The 22702-nt window shown below is 46.8% G+C and overlaps 1 protein-coding gene and 1 long non-coding RNA gene across 2 annotated transcripts; both read left to right on the top strand.

Moving 5' to 3' along the window:
* Window positions 1-982: 982 nt before the first annotated feature.
* Window positions 983-3832, top strand: LOC120991216. The gene is made up of 2 exons (XR_005776570.1): window positions 983-1045; window positions 3737-3832. It is a non-coding gene; the product is annotated as an uncharacterized LOC120991216 (long non-coding RNA).
* Window positions 3833-3844: 12 nt separating this feature from the next.
* On the top strand, window positions 3845-4854 carry LOC120990651 (gastrula zinc finger protein XlCGF17.1-like). The gene is made up of 2 exons (XM_040419567.1): window positions 3845-3865; window positions 3901-4854. The coding sequence occupies exons 1-2, from the start codon at window positions 3845-3847 to the stop codon at window positions 4852-4854; spliced, it is 975 nt and encodes a 324-aa protein (XP_040275501.1).
* Window positions 4855-22702: the final 17848 nt, after the last annotated feature.

Here is a 22702-nt window from a genome sequence, read left to right on the forward strand (position 1 = left end):
GACCATAACACCTTTCCCACATGCTTTTGGGAGACTTCAGATGTGTTTTTGCAAAATGTAGCCTGGCTTGGATGTTTTTCTTCGTAAGAAAAGGCTTTTGTCTTGCCACTCTGCCCCATAGCCCAGACATATGAAGAATACGGGAGATTGTTGTCACATGTACCACGCAGCCAGTACTTGCCAGATGTTCCTGCAGCTCCTTTAATGTTGCTGTAGGCCTCTTGGTCGCCTCCCAGACCAGTTTTCTTCTTGTCTTTTCAGAAATTTTGGAGGGACGTCCAGTTCTTGGTAATGTCACTGTTGTGCCATATTTTCTCCACTTGATGATGACTGTCTTCACTGTGTTCCATGGTATATCTAATGCCTTGGAAATTCTTTTGTCCCCTTCTCCTGACTGATACCTTCTAACAATGAGATTCCTCTGATGCTTTGGAAGCTCTCTGTGGACCATGGCTTCTGCTGTGGGATGCGACTAAGAAAATTTCAGGAAAGACCAACTAGAGCAGCTGAACTTTATTTGGGGTTAATCAGAGGCACTTTACATGATGGCCGGTGTATGCTGACTCCTATTTAACATGATTTTGAATGTGATTGCTTAATTTTGAACACAGCTACATCTCCAGTTATTTTTAGTTTTTTTTTTTGTTTTCTTCCCTCCACCTAAAAGATTTCGGTTTGTTTTTCAATTGAGTTGTACAGTTTATAGGTCACATTAAAGGTGGAAAAAGTTCTGAAATGATTTATCTTTGTCTAATTTTTTTACATCATAGAAACCGGACATTTTAGCAGGGGTGTGTAGACTTTTTATATCCACTGTATATAGGGGGGTCCTGCAGTCATAGAGGGGTCATAGATTGTGGGGGTCTCTTCTGTGGATCTGTTAGATTTCCCACCTGTCTGCTCTATTGTACTGAATTGTTACAGATGACAAATCAGGGGGAAGATCTGACTGATATTAAAGTGGTGGCTGAAGAAGAGAGGATGATGGGCGATCCCCCGTGTAAGAGTGAGGTGGAGGAGGACATTCCAGGAGATGTCACCATAGGTATGGAATCATTAATGGAGAAAGTGACCTCAGATTCTGATGAAGTCTTCTCCTTATCCAGCTGACACCTGTCGACCATATGACTTCCCCTCTTTGCTGACCCGTCCCTTAGACAGAACGTGACAGTTATTTCTTTAAACTCCCTTTATGACAGAACGCCAAAGAGAACAGCAAAACACAAAACAATAGCTGGGGCTTATAAAAGCTAAACCATAAATTACATGTAAATGGTTCCATTGAAAGAAAGAAAAAAAATAGGTCGTTAAATGACAACCAGCCTAGTCATTAAGGGGTTAAAGCTGTTTGGTTGTTGTGTTTTTCCTTCCTTTCGGTGCACTCCTGTCCTCAGCTCCATGATGATCAGGAAGCTCCGATGTCACATGTGATTATTGTACAGACACAGACGTCTCAGTGATGGTCACCTGCACTCACAGGACACTTCATTACATCCCCTTTCTTAATTCTTGATAGGACCCTCGTTCCCCTTAGAACAGTTGTGGCTAACCTCCGGTACTCCAGCTGTGGGGAAACTACAACTCCCAGCATGCTCCATTCTTTTTTATGGAGCTCTGAGAACAATCAATCAAGTTTGCATCTCGGGACTTGTAGTTTTACCACAGCCGGTGTGCCGGAGGTTCGCCATCACAGCCTTGGGGTACTTTCACACTTGCGTTTTGGGTGGATCCGTCATGGATCTTCAAAAACGGATCTGTTACCATAATACAACCGCATGCATCTGTCATGAACTCCATTGAAAGTCAATGGGAGACGGATCAGTTTTCTTTTGGCCAGATTGTGTCAGAGAAAACGGATCCATCCCCATTGACTTGCATTGTGTGCCAGAACGGATCTGTTTTCTCTGACACAATCTGGCACAATAGCCGTATTGGCTATGTTACTGATTGGCTCAGTTTCGTCAAGTGGACAGCAAAACGCTGCAGGCAACATTTTGGTGTCCGCCTCCAGAGCTGAATGGAGACTGATCGGAGGGCAAACTGATGCATTCTGAGCGGATCCTTTTCCATTCAGAAGCCAAAATGCGAGTGTGAAAGTAGCCTTAGAACATCCTGGATTCTTAGTGTAATGGACCCAACAAGGTGCTGGAGACCTTTATTACAGGTTCTGATTGATGACCTCACTCTGTCTATTCCACTGCATCCTGAAGATGTCTATAAACCTGAGATCTGGTGACTGTGCGGCCATTAGGCTATACAGACTTCAGAGTCTTAACCCTTTGAGGTCAAAGTGATTTTCCATTTTCGTTTCTCACTCAGTGCCTTCCCAGTGTACATCTGTTCCTTAAGAGCTGTTTCACACGAGCGGATCCCACGCGTGTCATCCGCAGCGTGAAAGGACAGCGAAGCCGCGCTGTGGACTGCAGAGACACGGAGCAGTAACATGATTGATGATGCTCCGTGCCTCTCTGTGATCTTTTTACTAGAAAATCACGGTGACAACTTTATCTCATTGTGATTTTGTAGTAATAAGATCACAGAGAGGCACGGAGCATCATCAATCATGTCACTGCTCCGTGTCTCTGCAGTCCGCAGCGCTGCTTGGCTGTCTTTCACGCTGACACGCGCGGGATCCACTCGTGTGAAACAGCCCTAAGGCCCCATGCAGACTAGCGTGTCCAGATGCGTTGTGACTGCGTTCAGTGAAAACTGCGCGATTTCAGTTTTGCCTGCGATCGCGTTCAATTGTTCAGTTTTTATTGTGTTTTCTTTATGCATTTTGCATGCGCGTGATAAGAAACTGAATGTATACAAACAACACTTGCTTGCGGATGCGATGCGATTTTCGCAGAATATATAACATGCTGCGATTTTCACACAACACTCAAGTGATGCGTGAAAACCAACGCACATGTACACAGCCTCATTGAAATGAATGGGTCCGGATTCCGTGCAGGTGCAATGCGTTCGCATCACGCATTGCACCCGCGCGGAATACTAACTCGTGTAAAAGGGGCCTAAGTGACGTGCTCCTTTCAGTGTACCTCCTCCCCCGCTGCTGCTGTCTCACACAAGCTTAGTCCAGGCTGCAGTAAAATAACAGCAGAAGGAATTAGAAGCTGTAATTACACACTGAACCTGCTGCTGGAGGAAGGAGATCTCTCATCATGTACTGACCAGTGTGAGTTTTCCAGCAGCAGGTAATGACTTAATCATTATCCAAGTCATGTCTCGAGACCAGTTTAAAAGGTCGGACACTGACTTATAGGATAGCTACCTTACATCTGGTGGCATTAGAGGCAGAGCTGGTTTATACCATATATCCATTTACAGCCTAAGGCCTCATGCACACGACCGTTGTGTGTTTTGCAGTCCGCAAATTGCAGATCCGCAAAACACGGATGGCGTCGGTGTGCGTTCCGTAATTTGCAGAACGGCACGGACAGCCATTGATATAACTGCCTATTCTTGTCCGCAAAACAGACAAGAATAGGAGAGGTTATATTTTTTTTGCTGACCACGGAACGGAGCAACGGATGCGGACCGCACACAGAGTGCTGTCCGCATCTTTTGCGGCCCCATTGAAGTGAATTGGTCCGCATCCAAGCCGCAAAAACTGCGGCTCGGATGCGGACCAAAACAACAGTCGTGTGCATGAGGCCTAATAGGAATGTTATAGGTTTGTCCTCGCCGTAGTTTGAAAAATAATCACAAATTCCAATTTTTATTTTCACAGAGAGTTCCAGTAAAAATATTAAGAGCAAAGCTATATTATCACTAAATTATAAAGAAGAAGATAAAGATCTCCTGCAGCTCTCCTCAGGAGAAAACCTTATTACACTTAATGTACACCCAGGACTTCACAGTACAGATCTATTATATAATCCCCCTCATCATGAGCAACCTTCTCCTGACAAATTACAGATTGTTACCACAAATACAGGTCAGAAAGGGGATAAAAGGTTTCAAGGTGGTAAAGAGTGTACAGAACAATCAAGACTTTCTACACACAGAAGAATTCAGACAGCAGAGCAGGAATGTGGGAAATGCTTTACAAGTAAAACAGATCTTGCTAAACATAAGACAATTCACACAGGAGAGAAGCCATATTCATGTTCACGGTGTGGGAAATGTTTTATAGAAAAAATCTCTCTTATTAGACATGAAAGAATTCATACAGGAGAGAAGCCATATTCATGTTCAGAATGTGGGAAATGTTTTAGACAGAAATCAATTCTTGTTTCACATCAGAGATGTCACACAGAAGAGAAGCCATATTCATGTTCAGAATGTGGGAAATGTTTTAGACAGAAATCAAATCTTGTAACACATGAGAGATGTCACACAGGAGAGAAGCCATATTCATGTACAGAATGTGGGAAATGCTTTAGACAGAAATCGGATCTTACTAAACATGAGAGAAGTCACACAGGAGAGAAGCCATATTCATGTTCAGAATGTGGGAACTGTTTTACACAGAAATCATATCTGGTTATGCATGAGAGAATTCATACAAAAGAGAAGCCATATTCATGTACAGAATGTGGGAAATGCTTTAGACAGAAATCGGATCTTACTAAACATGAGAGAAGTCACACAGGAGAGAAGCCATATTCATGTTCAGAATGTGGGAACTGTTTTACACAGAAATCAAGTCTTGTAACACATGAGAGAAGTCACACAGGAGAGAAGCCATATTCATGTTCAGAATGTGGGAAATGTTTTACACAAAAATCATATCTGGTTATGCATGAGAGAATTCATACAAAAGAGAAGCCATATTCATGTTCAGAATGTGGGAAATGTTTTACACATAAATCATCTCTTGTTAGACATCAGATAATTCACACATAGATATGGGAAATGTGATAAGAGCAAAAAATTATTTTAAACCCATCTTATTCACAGACATTAAATTTTGGGCAACATGTGTCACATTACTGCAAGTCTCAGAACAGTCTCACAACTTGTCTGTAACTTATGTCTTGTAGCTATTTTAGAGCTGAGATTTGGCGGCAAAAAATATCTGCCAAACTGCAGAAGTCGTAGTTGACCATGATTTGCTGTCACGAATAATGGGGAGGGGAGGGACGCCAGAATAACAACAGAAGGGGAAACACAAAGAACTAGGCCTCAAGGCTAGGGAGAGGGGAACAGTCACCTCCTAGGAGTCAGGGCCAGGTTTAGGGGTTTCCTATCAGCATGTATAGACCCTGAAGGTGGTAAAATACATAAGCCAGAACCTAAACCCTAGGAGCCCTAAAGATACTGACAGCGAATGAGACAACTGGTTCCTTCCCAGGTGAATGAACCAGCATCTCCCTGAGGCCTAGTAACAACAAGCACAAGGGAACAACCAAATATAAAGAGCAGTACAACTTATCTTATAGAAAATGGATGAGCAAGAACACAGGAAAGGTCCACACACCAACTCTTCCAAATCCAAGCAGAAAATATCAACCGCATGGTAAGAAGTGTGAGAACAAACTAAATAGGGAATGCAGTAATGACCACAAGCTACACCTGACAAGAGGTATGGTCGTTACCAAACAAAAACACTGAGAATCGAGAGACTCAGTTAGCCTCACAAGCAGCAAGTCTCTCAGATCTTCTAACCTCTGACACTGGACGTACCGTGACACTTCAATTGGGTTCTATCATGGGAAAGTCACATATGACCTGCGACCAAGAATCCAAGTGTTGGATTTTATTTGACTGTCATGACGTATAGCATGTCGTGTTGTGAACCCATTGACAGTCATTATATGTAGTGTTCAGAGTGTGGGAAATGTTTTGCAGATAAATCCAGTCTTGTAACACATGAGAGAAGTCACACAGGAGAGAAGCCGTATCCATGTTCAGAATGACAGTCATTATATGTAGTGTCACAATTCAACATATTATTATTATTATTTATTATTAAAGCGCCATTCATTCCATAGCGCTGTACATATGAGAAAAGGTATACATACATAATACAGACAATTGCACTAATCATAAACAAGACGAGTTACAAACTGGTACAGAAGGAGAGAGGGCCCTGCCCGTGAGGGCTTACAATCTACATGGTATGGGAGAAGGACACAGTAGGTGTGGGTGAAGTTGGTCATGGCGGTATAGAGGCAGCAGGGTCACTGGTTGTAGGCTTGTCTGAAGAGGTGGGTTTTCAGGTTTCTTTTGAAGGATTCCACTGTAGGTGAGAGTCTGATATGTTGTGGTAGCGAGTTCCAGAGTATGGGGGATGCAGAGGAGAAATCTTGGAGGCAATTGTGGGAAGAGGCGAAAAGAGGAGAGAAGGAGGTCTTGTGAGGATCGGAGAGTGCGTGTGGGGGTGTATCGGGAAAGTAGCTCAGAGATGTAGGGAGGGGACAGGTTATGGACGGCCTTGTATGTATTTGTTAGTACTTTGAAGTGAATTCGCTGGGCAATGGGGAGCCAGTGAAGGGATTGGCAAAGGGGAGAGGCAGAGGAGTAATAGGGTGAGAGGTGGATTAGTCGGGCAGCATAGTTGAGGATAGATTGGAGGGGTGCAAGAGTGCTATATGGAAGGCCACAGAGGAGAGTGTTGCAGTAGTCTAGGTGTCACGGATGGTGTACGGGAAACAAGACAATACCATATAAACAATGACTCTCTGGATCCACAACTAAGGAACAAAGGGAGACCCCTGCAATAGACCTGCCACTCTCCCTCACTGCTCAGCCTATGCGAACACCCCAAAGGTGGATGGGCGCATATCCACGAACCTCGGCTATCTATTACCTGAAGACCCTACAATAGTGAGGGGACACGACCACCGGCTCCCTACACTGACACGGAGGGAGTCAGGGTCACCTGGATCCAGAAAAGAGAAAATCATAAATACATAAACAGCACTTTTCTTGCAGACGACTGAGAACTGGTAACAGCATGCACACACACTCCAGGAAGTTGTATCAGCCGCACACTACTGCATCATGGGGAGGAACTTAAAGGGCAGCAATCAGTCCAACTGCATGACAGCTGAGATAGACTAACGAGATGAGAACTAAACCAAAACAAAGAAATTCAAGGAGGAGGATCTGAAAAGCTCCTGTCAGCGCTTCTCAACTGTCTGGCTGTGACAGTACCCCTCCCTCTACGAGTGGACTCCGGACACTCAGAGCCCACCTTCTCAGGATGGGACCTATGGAAAGCCCTGATGAGACGAGAGGCCTTAATGTCCGTCACTGGGACCCACATCCTCTCCTCAGGACCATAACCCTCCCAATGAACGAGGTACTGGAGGGAACCGCGGACAAGACGAGAATCCACAATCCTAGAGACCTGAAATTCAAGATTTCCATCAACCATAATCGGAGGAGGAGGCAAAGGCGAGGGTACAATAGGTTGAACATAAGGTTTCAATAAGGACTTATGAAAAACATTATGGATCTTCCAAGTCTGAGGAAGATCAAGACGGTAGGCAACAGGATTGATGACAGACAGGATCTTGTAAGGCCCAATAAACCTAGGACCCAACTTCCAGGAGGGAACCTTCAATTTGATATTCTTGGTAGACAACCACACCAGATTACCAACATTCAGGTCCGGACCAGGCACACGTCTCTTATCTGCCACACGCTTATATCTCTCACTCATGCTCTTTAGATTATCCTGAATCTTTTGCCAAATAGATGACAAAGACGAGGAGAATCTGTCCTCATCAGGCAAACCAGAAGAGCCCTCTCCCGAGAAAGTCCCAAACTGCGGATGAAACCCATATGCACCAAAAAATGGTGACTTATCAGAGGACTCCTGACGACGGTTATTTAAAGCAAACTCAGCAAGGGACAAAAAAGAACACCAATCCTCCTGATTCTCCGCCACAAAACAGCGCAGATATGTCTCCAGATTCTGATTGACGCGCTCTGTCTGGCCATTCGACTGCTGATGGAAAGCAGAAGAGAACGACAACCGAACCCCCAAGCGAGAACAGAAAGCCTTCCAGAATCTGGAAACAAACTGCGTGCCCCTATCAGAGTCTATGTCTGAAGGAATCCCATGCAATTTGACAATGTGGTCAATAAATGCCTGCGCCAGCGTCTTAGCATTGGGCAAACCAGGAAAAGGGATAAAATGCACCATTTTGCTAAAACGGTCCACCACCACCAGAATCACAGACTTCCCCGAGGAACGAGGCAAGTCCGTTATGAAGTCCATGGACAGATGTGTCCAAGGACGGGAAGGAATGGGCAAAGGAAGGAGAGGACCTGATGGCCGTGAATGAGGGACCTTAGCACGATCGCAAGTCTCGCAAGCTGCCACAAAACCCTCAACCGACTTACGAAGCGCAGGCCACCAGAATCTCCGAGCGATGAGATCCAGTGTGGCTCTTGCCCCCGGGTGCCCAGCAAGGACCGTATCGTGGTGTTCTTTAAAAATCTTGTGTCTCAAAGCGAGAGGCACAAACAACCTCCCAGGAGGACAAAGATCAGGAGCCTCTGACTGGGCTGCCTGCACCTCTGCCTCCAATTCAGGAAAAAGAGCAGAGACCACCACACCTTCAGCCAAAATGGGACCCGGGTCTTCAAAATTCCCACCTCCCGGAAAACAACGTGACAGGGCATCTGCCTTCACATTCTTAACCCCAGGGCGGTACGTGACAACAAAATTAAACCTTGAAAAGAACAAAGACCACCTGGCCTGTCTCGGGTTCAGACGCTTGGCTGACTCCAAGTAGGCCAGATTTTTATGGTCAGTAAACACGGTAATAGGGTGTCTGGCTCCCTCTAGCCAATGGCACCATTCCTCAAAAGCCAACTTGATGGCCAACAATTCCCTATCTCCCACATCATAATTTCTCTCTGCGGAGGAGAGTTTCTTTGAGAAAAAGGCACACGGTTGCCATTTGGCAGGAGAGGAACCCTGAGACAAGACCGCACCCACCCCTACCTCAGAAGCATCAACCTCAACTATGAAGGGTAACGAAATATCAGGTTGTACCAGGATGGGAGCGGAAGCAAAACTCTCCTTGATATTAGAAAAGGCCTTACGCGCCTCTACCGACCAGGAAGAAAAATCTACCCCCTTTCTGGTCATATCAGTGAGTGGTTTAACAACAGAGGAATAATTCAAAATAAATTTCCTGTAATAATTGGCAAAGCCCAAAAAACGCATCAGCCTCTTCTGATTCTCAGGAAGCTCCCACTCAAGCACAGCGTGGACCTTCTCGGGGTCCATGCGAAAACCAGAAGCGGAGACAAGAAACCCCAGAAATTGAATCTCTGGAACCGCAAACACACATTTTTCCAGTTTCGCGTATAATTTATTCTCCCGCAGGATGAGCAAGACCTGACGTAAGTGTTCCTTATGAGTCTTGAAATCAGGAGAAAAAATCAAAATGTCATCCAAATACACTAATACAAATTTTCCCATTAAATGATAAAAAAATGCTGTTCACGAAATGCTGAAAAACGGCTGGGGCATTCATCAAACCAAAAGGCATAACCAAATTCTCAAAATGGCCCTCAGGGGTATTGAAAGCCGTCTTCCATTCGTCTCCTTCTCTGACCCTAACCAGGTTGTATGCCCCTCTTAGGTCTAATTTGGAAAAGACTTTAGCCCTAACAACCTGGTTAAACAGGTCCGGGATCAGAGGAAGCGGATAAGGATCACGAATAGTGATACTGTTCAGCTCCCTGAAATCCAGACAAGGTCTTAAAGAACCATCTTTTTTCTTAACAAAGAAAAAAACAGCGGCAACAGGTGACTTCGAGGATCGTATGTGTCCTTTTCTCAGACTCTCAGAGATATAAGCACGCATAGCGACCCTCTCAGGTTGGGAGAGATTGTATAAACGAGATTTAGGCAGCTTGGCGCCTGGGATGAGATTAATAGGGCAATCATACTCCCTGTGCGGAGGTAAACCCTGAACTCCACTCTCAGAGAAGACATCCCAAAATTCAGAGAGGAAAGGTGGTACAGTCTTAGTAGAAACCTCAGAAACAGATGTTATGAGGCAATTCTCTCTGCAAAAGTCACTCCAACCATTTATTTGCCTCGCTTGCCAATCAATGGTGGGGTTATGTTTAGTGAGCCAGGGTAGCCCCAACACTAGAGGAGTAGGCAAACCGCTAAGGACGAAACATGACACATCCTCAACATGAGCATCACTCACAATTAAACGGATATTGTGAACTATGCCCTTTAATGATTTCTGAGAAAGTGGAGCTGAATCAATAGCAAAAACAGGAATATCTTTTCCCAAAGTGCATACCTGGAAACCATGAGTTATTGCAAATTGATTATCAATGAGGTTGACAGCTGCTCCACTATCCACAAAAATCTCACAAAAAATGCTCTTGCTCTCTAGCGCCACCCTAGCAGGCAGGACAAAACGGGAACTACAAGCAAACGGAAAACCTTCAATCTCCGCCTCAACCCTGCCAATAGTAACAGACGGAACATTTTTAAAAGATTTTTTCCTTTTTGTCTCTTTATTACTCCCAGAAAACTGCCTGAATCTCCTAGAGGGACAAACATTTGCCAAATGATTTATACCTCCACAACAAAAACAAACCCTCCCATGCGGGCTGAATCTTCTATTGTCTGAGGCAATCAACCCCAGCTGCATGGGTTCCTGCTCAGAAGGGGCTGACAGCGACTGAGACCCCTGCGCACAGAATGAGACCGCTGCACTGTCCCGGGACTGAGTATGACAGGAAGGAAAGATCTCTCCTCTCTCACTAAGACGCCTGTCAATACGAACGGCCTGAGACATAGCAGAGTCCAGGGAGATTGGCCTCTCATGAAAGGCAAATGCATCTTTCAATCTCTCTGAAAGACCCTGGCAAAATTGACTTCGGAGTGCAGCATCATTCCAACCCATATCTGCTGCCCATCTCCGAAATTCTGAGCAGTATATCTCTGCGGATTGTTTACCCTGGCATAACAGACGTAGACTAGACTCAGCCAGAGCAATACGATCCGGATCATCATATATCTGACCCAGGGCTAAAAAGAATTCATCCACTGAACGGAGGGGCCGTGCCCCCTCCGGCAGCGAAAAGGCCCAGGACTGAGCGTTACCCCTGAGCAGCGATATAATGATCCCCACCCTCCATTCTTCATCACCAGAAGAATGGGGAAGAAGGTGAAAATGGAGTTTGCAAGCCTCTCTAAAACGCACAAAATTCTCACTACCCCCAGAGAACGTATCCGAGAGCGAGATCTTAGGCTCAGCACAAACTCCATGAACGCAAGCTGAACCGGTCACTTGAAACTGAGAAAAAATCCTACGGAGATCAGCTACCTCCAATGAAAGACCCTGGAGGCGTTCAGCCAAAAGTGAAACCGGATCCATGCTTGAGACGGTTTTGGCGGCTGATAATGTCACGGATGGTGTACGGGAAACAAGACAATACCATATAAACAATGACTCTCTGGATCCACAACTAAGGAACAAAGGGAGACCCCTGCAATAGACCTGCCACTCTCCCTCACTGCTCAGCCTATGCGAACACCCCAAAGGTGGATGGGCGCATATCCACGAACCTCGGCTATCTATTACCTGAAGACCCTACAATAGTGAGGGGACACGACCACCGGCTCCCTACACTAACACGGAGGGAGTCAGGGTCACCTGGATCCAGAAAAGAGAAAATCATAAATACATAAACAGCACTTATCTTGCAGACGACTGAGGACTGGGAACTGGGAACTGAGAACTGGTAACAGCATGCACACACACTCCAGGAAGTTGTATCAGCCGCACACTACTGCATCATGGGGAGGAACTTAAAGGGCAGCAATCAGTCCAACTGCATGACAGCTGAGATAGACTAACGAGATGAGAACTAAACCAAAACAAAGAAATTCAAGGAGGAGGATCTGAAAAGCTCCTGTCAGCGCTTCTCCACTGTCTGGCTGTGACACTAGGCGGGAGATGATGAGGGCATGTACAAGCATTTTCTCTGATTCAAAGTTAAGGAAAGCACGGATGCGGGAGATGTTTTTGAGTTGGAGGTGGCAGGTGGTGGAAAGTGCGTGGATGTGCGGTCTGAAGGAGAGGGCAGAATCCAAGGTCACTCCAAGGCAGCGGACTTGGTTGACCGGGGAGAGTGTGCAGCCATTGATCGTGATACATAGGTCTGTTAAGGGGGTTGAGCAAGATGGGGAAAGAGGATGAATTCTGTTTTATCCATGTTAAGTTTTAGAAAGCGAGAGGAGAAGAAGGATGATATAGAAGATAGACATTGTGGGATTCTGTATAGTAAGATGGTGATGTCTGGACCAGAGAGGTAGATTTGTGTGTCGTCAGCGTAGGAGTGATACTGAAAGCCATGGGACTCTATGAGCTGTCCCAGGCCAAAAGTGTAGATAGAGAAGAGCAGGGAATGAGACAAGAAGGTGGTGGGAGATGCTAAACGTCCGGTCTGTGAGGTATGATGTGATCCAGGAGAGGGCCAGGTCAGTGATGCCAAGAGATGAGAGAGTTTGCAACAGAAGGGAGTGGTCAACAGTGTTGAAGGCAGAGGACAGGTCAAGGAGAAGGAGGACAGAGTATTGTTTCTTGGTTTTGGCTGTCAGTAGGTCATTGGTGACTTTGGTGAGGGCAGTCTCAGTCGAATGGTGGGGTCGGAAGCCAGATTGTAGGCGGTCAAAGAGGGAGCAGGAGGAAAGGTGAGAGGACAGTTCAGAATGGACATGTTGTTCAAGTATCTTTGAGGCATACGGAAGCAGTGATATGGGGCGATAACTGGACAAAGAAGATGGTCAAGTGAAGGCTTTTTGAGGATGGGTGTAATGGTAGCATGTTTAAAAGCAGAGGGGAAGACACCAGAGGTTAGTGATAGGTTGAAGAGATGAGTTAGGGCTGGGATAAATACTGTGGTGAGGTTAGGGATGAGGTGGGATGGGATTGGGTCAAGTGCACAGGTGGTGAGATGTGATCTGGAGAGTAGAGTGGAGAGTTTTTCTTCTGTAATGGTGGGGAAGCGGGTTTTGGGAGAAGAGGACCGAGCAGTTGTGTAGAGGGTCTGTGGGGACTGTGTAGTGAAGCTTTCTCTGATGTTGACTATCTTTTGTTTGAAATATTTGGCAAAGTCCTCAGCTGAGAGGAGAGGGTGGGGGACGGAGAAGGGAGTTAAAAGTGCTAAAAAGTTGTTTAGGGCTGTGGGCCAGGGAAGATATGAGAGATGAGAAGTAGGCCTGTTTTTCATCAGCGAGTGAGGATTTGAATATGAGGAGGGATTGCTTGTATGCGGTGAAATGATCTTTTGAATGGGATTTCTTCCATCGCCGCTCAGCAGCCTTGGAAGCTTGTCTGAGTTTTTTGGTCAGGTTGGTGTGCCAGGGTTGTCTGTTAATTTTTCGGGTTTTGTTGTGTGTGAGGGGGGCAACAGTGTCCAGAGCTGTACTTATTGTGGTGTTATATAGGGTGGTAGCAGCATCTGGGTCTTGGAGGGAACAGATGGTAGAGAGTGGGAGAAGAGAGTCAGAAATCAAGCGAAAGTCTAGATGTTTAAGGTTCCTGTGGGGGTGTGCTAGTGTGTGGACTGGGGGAGCAGCAGAAGAGACCAATGAAGAGAAGGTGAGTAGGTTGTGGTCGGATAAGGGGAGAGGCGAATTAGAAAGGTTACATAGGGAGCAGAGGCGGGTAAAGATAAGATCCAAAGTGTGACCATCCCTGTGGGTGGGAACTGAAGACCACTGTGATAGGTCGAAGGAGGAAGAGAGCGATAGGAGTTTAGAGGCGGCTGAGTGGCAGGTGTCAATAGGGATGTTGAAGTCACCCATGATGATAGTGGGGATGTCGGCAGAAAGAAAGTGTAGTAGCCAGGTGTTAAAGTGGTCAAGAAAGATGGTGGCTGGGCCTGGGGGGCGGTAAATGATGGCTACTTGGAGGTTGGAGGGAGAGTAGATGCAAACAGAGTGTACTTCAAATGAGGTGAGCGTAATGGAGGGTGGCAGTGGAGTTGGGCTGTAGGAGCAGGTGTCTGATAGGAGAAAACCAACTCCTCCACCATGTTTGCAGCCGGGGCGGGGGGTGTGAGTGAATTGAAATCCACTATATGAGAGTGCAGCAGGGGAGGAGGTGTCAGAGGATGTCAGCCATGTTTCTGTGAGACCCAGAAAGGAAAGGTTTTGAGAGATGAAAAGTTCAGACAGAGCGTGCATTCCATAATGCTCCTGCAAGAAGAACCAAAGGAGCAGGGGTCACAGGAATGGTTATTAGGTTTAAATAGTTGCAGAAATTTGTAGAAGGAGATTTGTATTGGGAGGTAGAGGTGATAGTGGGGATTTGCTGAGGGGGGCCTGGATTTGGAGAGATATCACCAGCTGTAAGGAGAAGCAGAGAAAGTGTTAATAGGTGAGAACAGAAGGTATCTGTGAGTGTTTGGGAAGGAAGTGTTTTATGTTGCCAAGCAGGTTTGTGCAAGTGGTCAGATGAGAAGGTAAGATGGAGGGAGAGATGAATAGTTTCTTGATGGGTGAATGAACGTGGGGGTATTTCAGGAGGTTGTTGACAAGTGGGAACAGTAAGATGAAAAATTGAAACATTGTTTGCATTAACTATGTCTGTAATTACCTGTGGTCCAATTCTGGTATAATTCAGTCTGTGCAGTTAAGAGTTGCATTTGGAAAGACCAAGGTCTGAAAAGACTTAGGACCTTAGATTTATACCACTCAGTGTTCAATCAGGTGTGACCAAGAGGGGAGGGGCTACATTTGGCCTAATCAAGGAGGACCAGATACAGGGGTGAAATAGTCAATGTAAACAAATACTCAATAAATCCAGCAGGGAAAGAGACATTAATAGTTCAGACAAGACATACCAGGATTTAGAAGGAGAGATGAGAGGGATGGACAGACAGCAGAGCTGGAGAGGGTTCAGAGGAGGGCAACTAAAGTAATAACTGGAATGGATGGACTTCTTGTCCCATATTATGAAAATTAGGGTTATTCAGTTTAGAAAAAATGATGACTATGTATAAATACACTACTCACCAAAAGGTTAGGGATATTTGGGTTCAATGTTTCAATACTTTTTGCAAAACTTGCTGTTCTCTAACAAGGAGCTTAACAGCAAAATTCACAACAGGTGTTTGATCATGACTTGCCCAATAAACTTCTTGGTTCATGACGACACCCATCCCTCGCCATTGCTCTGCATGGGTCCCACTGACCTTTTTCTTTCCATACAAAAAAACACTGCCCCCACAGAGCCTGGACTCCCCCCATGTCACCTCACGCTTGCACTCATGATCTTCTTGTCTGATCTTAAAGGCTACCACACAATACTCCCTGCTGACCCCATATGCCCGGAGACCAGGTACTGCACCCCAGGTCACCCCATCTAGCTAGACTGCTCCCCCAACTACTACTGTCTGATCAGGTGTCCTACAAAACACACAATCCTCAGCATGTGCCCCTTCTCTTACACAGACCTGACATAAGATATACACCATTGTCTGCACCCCACACCCACCGACTGCTGCTCGTGCCTCTCCGGCGAACTGTTCCCAAGGTACAGACTCCCCCTTCCCCCCCCCCCGAACAGGTTGCCATCTCTGCCCACCCGTCATTGTTATTATTTGTGCCTGTTTCCTGTACCCTTCCTCTCTGGTTTTGTTGTACGTCTAGTGTGGTGTGCCATGTCTGGTATTTGTGGTGTTGTTACCAGCATGGCTGCTTGACGTGTCACTTTTGGTGTGTGTATGTTGCACTGGAGGGGTTTAAGCAATATGCAAGACTGTGTACTTCCTAGCCTGGAACCTCCATGCTTCTTGTAGCCGCAGGAAGGTCCGGGTTGTCGTTGGTGCCGTCCTTCCATCTCCGCTGCGGCAGGTAAGAGTTGATAGCATTTGTGGTGTTGCTGTGCTATTTACCTGCCGTACTGTTTATAGTCTTGCACCCTGCCAGCTACTGGGCCTCTGGAGACGCCTGCCATCCGTGTCCTGGATGAGCAGGTGTTCTCTGCCCTGTCACCAGCTGTAGGGCAATGCAGGAATACTTAGACTTCTAGGCACGTGGGTATGAGTCCCCTTACCTTTGAAGGGGGCTCATACAGCTAGGAGACTAGGACCTGTTGAGGGAAGTTTTAGGAGGTGACCAGCTCCCTTTTCCCTGCATTGCAGCCCGGTAGCAAAGGACATTGTGCGATGGGGGGGATTCCCCCACTCCCCGTCGTGACATGATGTCACAGACCTCCTTCTAACAACTCCATTCTAGCATCTACCGCAGCAGATACAGTTGTGATTAAATCCCATGACTCAGAGGGACCTGGTCCTCCCCAGTCATGGGAAATAGCCAACAGCAGCTGTCTATTTCCCTTAACTGGTAAGGACCTTTTTGCCCCCTAGTGGTGAGGTCCTGCATAGATACAGTATTTAGCCTTGTCCCAGTGAATTGGCTATTTCCCATGACTCAGAAGGACCTGGTCCTCGCTAATAATGGAGAATGGCCAGCTCTATAGCAGCCGTCTATTTCCTATAATCAGTGATTGGTTAAATAAATCTGTTAATGGTTTTGCTAGTTCACCGCTGAGCTCTTTTAATAGCTTTGGGTGTATCCCATCAGGCCCCTGTGACTTATTTGTATTAATTTTAGACAGCTGACTTAGAACCTCTTCCTCTGTTAAGACACATGCATCAAAAGATTCATTAGTGTTCTTTCCTAACTGAGGTCCTTTTCCTTCATTTTCCTTTGTAAAAACTGAACAAAAGTATTCATTGAGGCAGTCAGCTAGTTCTTTATCTTCTTCTATATACCTTCCTTCTTTTGTTTTTAATTTGGTAATTCCTTGTTTTAGTTTCCTTTTTTTCATTAATGTATCTGAAGAATGTCTTATCACCTTGTTTCACTGTTACGGCAGGGAGAGTGTTCTGCTGAGTCCTATTGCTCTGAATTTTGGAGATGGGCAACTGATATTGAGTGGAATGACCCAGCCCTCCGTAGTCAGTTCTGTTAAGGGTTATCCGTGAACGTGAAGGACACATTGGCATTTCATGAATATCCAGAGTCATTGGAGACAGCCATGTCTCTGGCTGTACGTATTGATAGACGCCCGAGGGAGAGATCTAAGGTTCCTCTCGCTCGGGACGCACTATCATGTGGGGAGGCAGCCTCCTCCGACACTTTGGGTGGGGAGGCACTTGAGCTCATGTCTAATTATGAGCCAATGCTGTTGGGAGAAGTTACTCCTGTACCTGGTGATAAAAACTTTAGGGTTAATAAAAGACTCTGCTTTTTCTGTGGTAAAGAGGGACATTTTATTAACGTATGTCCTTATGTTTTTAAAGGTGAAAAAGAAAAAACTAATGTGTTTTTGTCCTCTTCTCTAGTGTGGGAGGAAAATCTGAGAATGTACTTTTGTCATTTACCAGTAGTACCAGATTTATCCTGCCTGCCAAGGTGGCGCTAGACTCCAAAACTGTGGGAATTGAAGTATTTATTGACAGTGGGGCAGGGGTTAACCTAGTGGATGGCCAATTCTTCCGTATGCATGGTTTGACAACAAGCGCATTAGACAAAAATATTTTGATGTTTGCGATTGATTCCCTGCCACTCTCACGAAAGAGTTTATCACAAATGGTGCAGGACATTCGCCTAAAGGTGGAAGATTCTCATCAATAATCCATATCGTGTTTTGTGCTGGAGGGTCTGCCTGCTTCGTTGGTGATAGGTTTACCTTGGTTAACCAAACATAACCCTACCATCGATTGGCAAGCGAGACTGATTCTTGATTGGAGTGATTTTTTAGCACATCGCTTTCTTTTATTTCAAATTTTTCTGACATATTCTCTGAAAGTGGAGACCTGCAGTTACCACATCGGGAGTATGATTGCCCCGTCAACCTTATTCCCGAAGCAAGATTGACCAAGTCTCGGTTGTATAATATTTCTGAACATGAAAGAGTAGCCATGCGAGAATATATCACCGATAGTTTGGGTAAAGGTCATATTACACCATCCAAATCCCCAGTGGCTGCAAGGTTTTTCTTTGTTAAAAAAAGAACAGAACTCTTAGGCCATGTTTGGACTTCCGTGAGCTTAATCACATTACTGTCCATAATCTCTATCCCCTTCCTTTGATCCCAGATTTGTTCAATCAGATTGTCGGCGCCAAGGTGTTCTCTAAGTTGGATTTGAGGGGGGCCTTTAATACCTCTAAAGGTCATTTTGAGAATTTGGTCAAGCCTTTTGGGTTGACCAATGCTCCTGCTGTTTTTCAACATTTCATCAATGACATCTTTCATCATCGGGTGGGCAGCTTTGTGGTGGTGTATCTGGATGATATTTTAATTTATTCCCCTTACATGGAGAAGCATCAGGATCACGTGAGACAGGCCTTACAAATCCTAAGTGAGAATAAATTGTATGCTAAGATGGAGTTAATGTGTATGTCACAGGTAATGGGGGAAGGGGAAAACACAAGATACACTCAAAAGAAATAGACAACAGTCTAGGCCTCAAAAGCTAAAGAAAAGGGATGGTGGCCTTCTAGTAATCCCTAGGCTTTTCCCTAACTCCTGCCAGTGTGAGCAGATCCTGATGGTGGAAATGCTCATACGCCGGATACCTAGGCCTTGCTGAAACTGACGAGCCCTAGGATAGGTAGCAGGAGACGAGACAGCTGGTTCTTTCCCAGATGAAGCAACCCGCATCTCCCTTAGTTCTAAAACAAAACACACCAGCGAACAACAAACAGAAAGGGCAACAAGCACTTAGCTTTGGGATGTCTGGAGAAGCAGGAGATTCAAAACAAACAAGCTCTAGCAACTCCAAAAGGAAATATCAACAGCATGGTCAGCAGTGTGAGGCAGACCTAAATAGAGCCTCATCACTGATAACAAGCAGAACCTGTGGAGAGGTGAGATCCTGCCAAACAACAACAAACTATGAGAAAAACAGAGAGAGCTGTCAGATAGCCTCATGTGCAGCAAGTCTATCCGATCTTCCCACCTCTGTCATGGGAAGGACTGTGACAGTACCCCCCCCCCCCCTTCTACGGGTGACCTCCGGACACCCAGGACCGACCTTATCAGGATGCACCCTGTGAAAGGCCTTCACAAGGCGACTGGCATTCACGTTGGTTCCCGGAACCCACATTCTTTCCTCTGGACAGTAACCCTTCCAGTGCACGAGATACTGAAGAGATCCACGAAGAATACGTGAGTTCACTATCCTGGCAATCTGAAACTCAAGATTATCATCCACTATGACAGGGGTGGTGGCAGGGAGGACATTTCAGCAGGTTCGACATATCTTTTAAGTAATGATTTGTGAAACACATTATGAATCTTCAAAGCCTGCGGAAGTTCCAGACGAAAAGCAACCGGATTAATAATGGCAGAGATCTTGTATGGCCCAATAAACCTTGGCCCCAACTTCCAAGAGGGAAACTTAATGTTTCTTGTGGTCAGCCACACAGAATCACCCACTCTCAGGTCCGGGCCACTCATACGTCTCTTGACGTTTATACTTTTTGCCATCTTTAACGAAGAGGAGAATCTTTCCTCTTCAGGTATAGCAGAAGTCTCAGTACCAGAAAATGTTCCAAACTGCGGATGGAACCCATATGCACCAAAAAACTGTGACTTATCGGTGGACTCCTGTCTACGGTTATTTATGTATTCACAGATTTGAACATAATCCTGTTCACGGGATTCTATAGTAGAAAATGGTTATCGACTTAAGAATTCACAGCAGTACCATCATTCTAAAATATAACTTTTAATAGTAATATATAAAATAGTCAATACATCCCTTTAATATAATTATGTAGTAAATAATAAAGTGACAAAAAGAAAAATAAATCAAAAAGCTAGGGTCAGGTTGGTGTTAACTAGCACGATAATAGCGATATAGTTAGTAGATGTTAATAAAACGTACTTAGGGGTGGTATCCCTATTTCTGGCCCTAATGTAGTGGCCCTGCCTAATTACGGAATAGCCGCCCCGATAGGGGCGATCCCGTTTCTCGTGCCTCCTAGTGTCCCTGGTTAACCCAGTAACTGGAAAGAATACTGATCAATCAATTTAATAAGATTATCAAATCACGTATTATTACCGGGAGATAGTCAGTGGAGAAAAAGATAAGTATTAAGGCATTTGCCTGGATTTGTGGGAGGGGCTGAGGTCCGCCTCCAGCCTATTTAGGGCACCCCCCTTACCTGGCTCCTGCACCGTCTGAGGTCTGAGCTTTGTGAGAGGAAGTCGCTTGTTGGAGTTCTGAGGAATTTACCTACGAGCCGCTGATTTTCTGAGAGCCTTTTTTCGTCGCCGTCTGGTTCTGGTTTTGGAGCATTGCTGTTCTTTTCCCAGCTTCACTCGGTTCACTGTGGGTCGCGTTTGCCCGTCAAACTGTGAGTTATTTCGTACGGGTCAGCAGGGCCTCACGGTTGCCCCAGTACCGGTTTATCTCATTTCATCAAGGCGCACTAATGTCATGGTTCATACAAGTCACCATCATTCATTTCTGTCACACCTGTTCATACGTTCTCATCCACGATTTGCACCATCATTCTGGTCACACTCTGGCAGCAGGCGGCAATGGTTCCTGGTTTAAAACCCCCTCTTTTTTCTGATGTTCTTTCACACGCTGCATTCATGTCACGGCTGCCCAGTCACCAGCAGCTCATTTCTCAGGCCCTCTGTCATCTCCCCACAGGACCGTTACGCCGGCCAGCAACCTGCTAATCTCAGCCCACTACCCGGTCTGGTTCACCCCAAACATCATGTACATCACAAGGGCAGCTGCGGTGCACCCCCCCCCCCATTCACTTCACTTTCTCTAGCGATCGTCCCCTCCCCGTCGCCTCCTGCCTGTTGCCGCTCCGCCTGCCGCGCGGCCGATGGCGCCCGACCGCGTCCTGGGGCCTGGTCTGCGCATGCGCGGCCGGGGTTCTGCGCATGCGCGGCGATTTCGTCGGCGCATGCGCAGTGTCCCGACGACTCCGGACACATATGTTCAAATACATGGATTTCCCTGGCTCCATGTCACCCCCCCCCCCCCGGTCAATCACGGGCGCAGTCGCGGGGGCCAGAGGCGGTGATACCGCACACCCCCACCCCCCCCCCTCTCCTCCCATTTATTTACCATGCACTGGGCTCACCGCGGCCGAAACATCCCCTCACCACCTCCTGGCTGGTACCGCTCCCCCTGCCGGCCGCATCCTTGGTGCGTGGTCTGCGCGTGCGCGGCCGGGGTTCTGCGCATGCGCGGCTATTCCGTCGGCGCATGCGCGGTGTCCCGGCGGCCGTGCGCGCGGCGCTTGTGTTCGGGGGGCCGCCGTCGGGCAGCACTGATTCTTCCCAGCCCCCACATGTCACTCCTCAGTCACACCCCCCCCCGTCATTCATGTGCGCAGTCGTGGGGGCCAGCAGCAGTACAACCACACAATCTCCCCCCCCCCCCCCTCTTCCATTCATTACCTGCACTGGGCTCACCATGGCCGTAACGTCCCCTCACCACCTGCTGCCTGGTTGCCGCTCCCCCTGCCGCGCGGCCGCCCGCGTCCTGGGGCCTGTTCTGCGCGTGCGCGGCCGGGGTTCTGCGCATGCGCGACGGCATGTCGGCGCATGCGCGGTGTCCCGGCGGCCGTGCGCGCGGCATCTGTGTCCGGGGGGGCCGCCGCCGGGCGGCAGGGGAGGCCACAGCATGCCCCCCTTGTTACACATTCCCCAGGAGCCCCAATAAAGACAGGGAAACACATCACACCCATGAAATAAACAAACAGGGAATCATGAGCAGGCCCCTCTTGGCCAAAATCGTACATGATCTCACCATGCTGATCGCCGGAGGGGCATAGACTTCCCATCCGCATTCAGCTACAAGTGACTGTCTCCAACGGGGTCGTCACCTTTTTCACAACCATGTTCAAAAAAAAAAAAAAAAAAAAAAAAAAAAAAAAATAATAATAATATATATTTTGCTTCATATTCAATAAACATGTGGGAATTGCGGGGGCACGGTCCAGAATGTTCCAAAAAAAAAAAAAAAAAAAAGGAAAATATTCTGCAGGCGCACACTTTCCGCCAGCCCATGGCCACGGCACGCACTGGTCTCGTTCACATCAGGCGCAAGCTATCATTTCATGTGTAACCGCCATGATCCTCCCGGTCATACATATGTACCACATGCATTTACGCTTTTCATCACGCTATGTCATGTTTACCCTCCCCCTTATTTTTTAGGCGGTCAACCTATACTGTTTTACACTACCGTGTATCCGGAGAATTTTTCTTGGTACCAGGTACGTTCACCTGCTCATTTACCAAAATCTTCCTTACATTTCGGATGGTCCCGTTAGGGTCAGCGTGCTGGCTTTAGGGGCACGATCATCCCACTAGGTAACCCCCCCCCCTTTCTTGGCTTCGCCGACAGTTAGTGGTCCCGCGAGGCCGACACCCCGCCTCAAACGTACGGAGGCACCTGCCCAACGCGCCACCTCGTTAGTAAGCCGCCTCGCATGTTGCATAGAGAGGGCCTCACCTGTCACTCCCTTCCCCTAGTCCTGTCTTACAGTCACCGAGAGGCCAACGCTCCTGCCACTACCACGAGTGGCCTCATTACCCCCTCGCGCCAAATCATAGGTAGAGCCTCTCAAAGCCGCTTGGCAATTAGCAGGGCCTCATCTGTCACCATGCAAGTGTAATTTTTTCGCCATTTGGCCTAGCTAGCCAGCACGATCCTGCATGGCCTCAAATTAATCAACTTTTTTTTATTGTAGTATGTCGCT

Source organism: Bufo bufo, chromosome 2, assembly GCF_905171765.1.
Source record: "Bufo bufo chromosome 2, aBufBuf1.1, whole genome shotgun sequence".
NCBI classification, from domain to species: domain Eukaryota; kingdom Metazoa; phylum Chordata; class Amphibia; order Anura; family Bufonidae; genus Bufo; species Bufo bufo.

Bases quoted from the DNA above. Each gene is read 5' to 3' on its own strand.
- LOC120990651 (XM_040419567.1), top strand. From the start codon at position 3,845: ATGTACACCCAGGACTTCACA. The intron at 3,866-3,900 runs GTACAGATCTAT...CCTCATCATGAG, and splicing joins TGTACACCCAGGACTTCACA to CAACCTTCTCCTGACAAATT.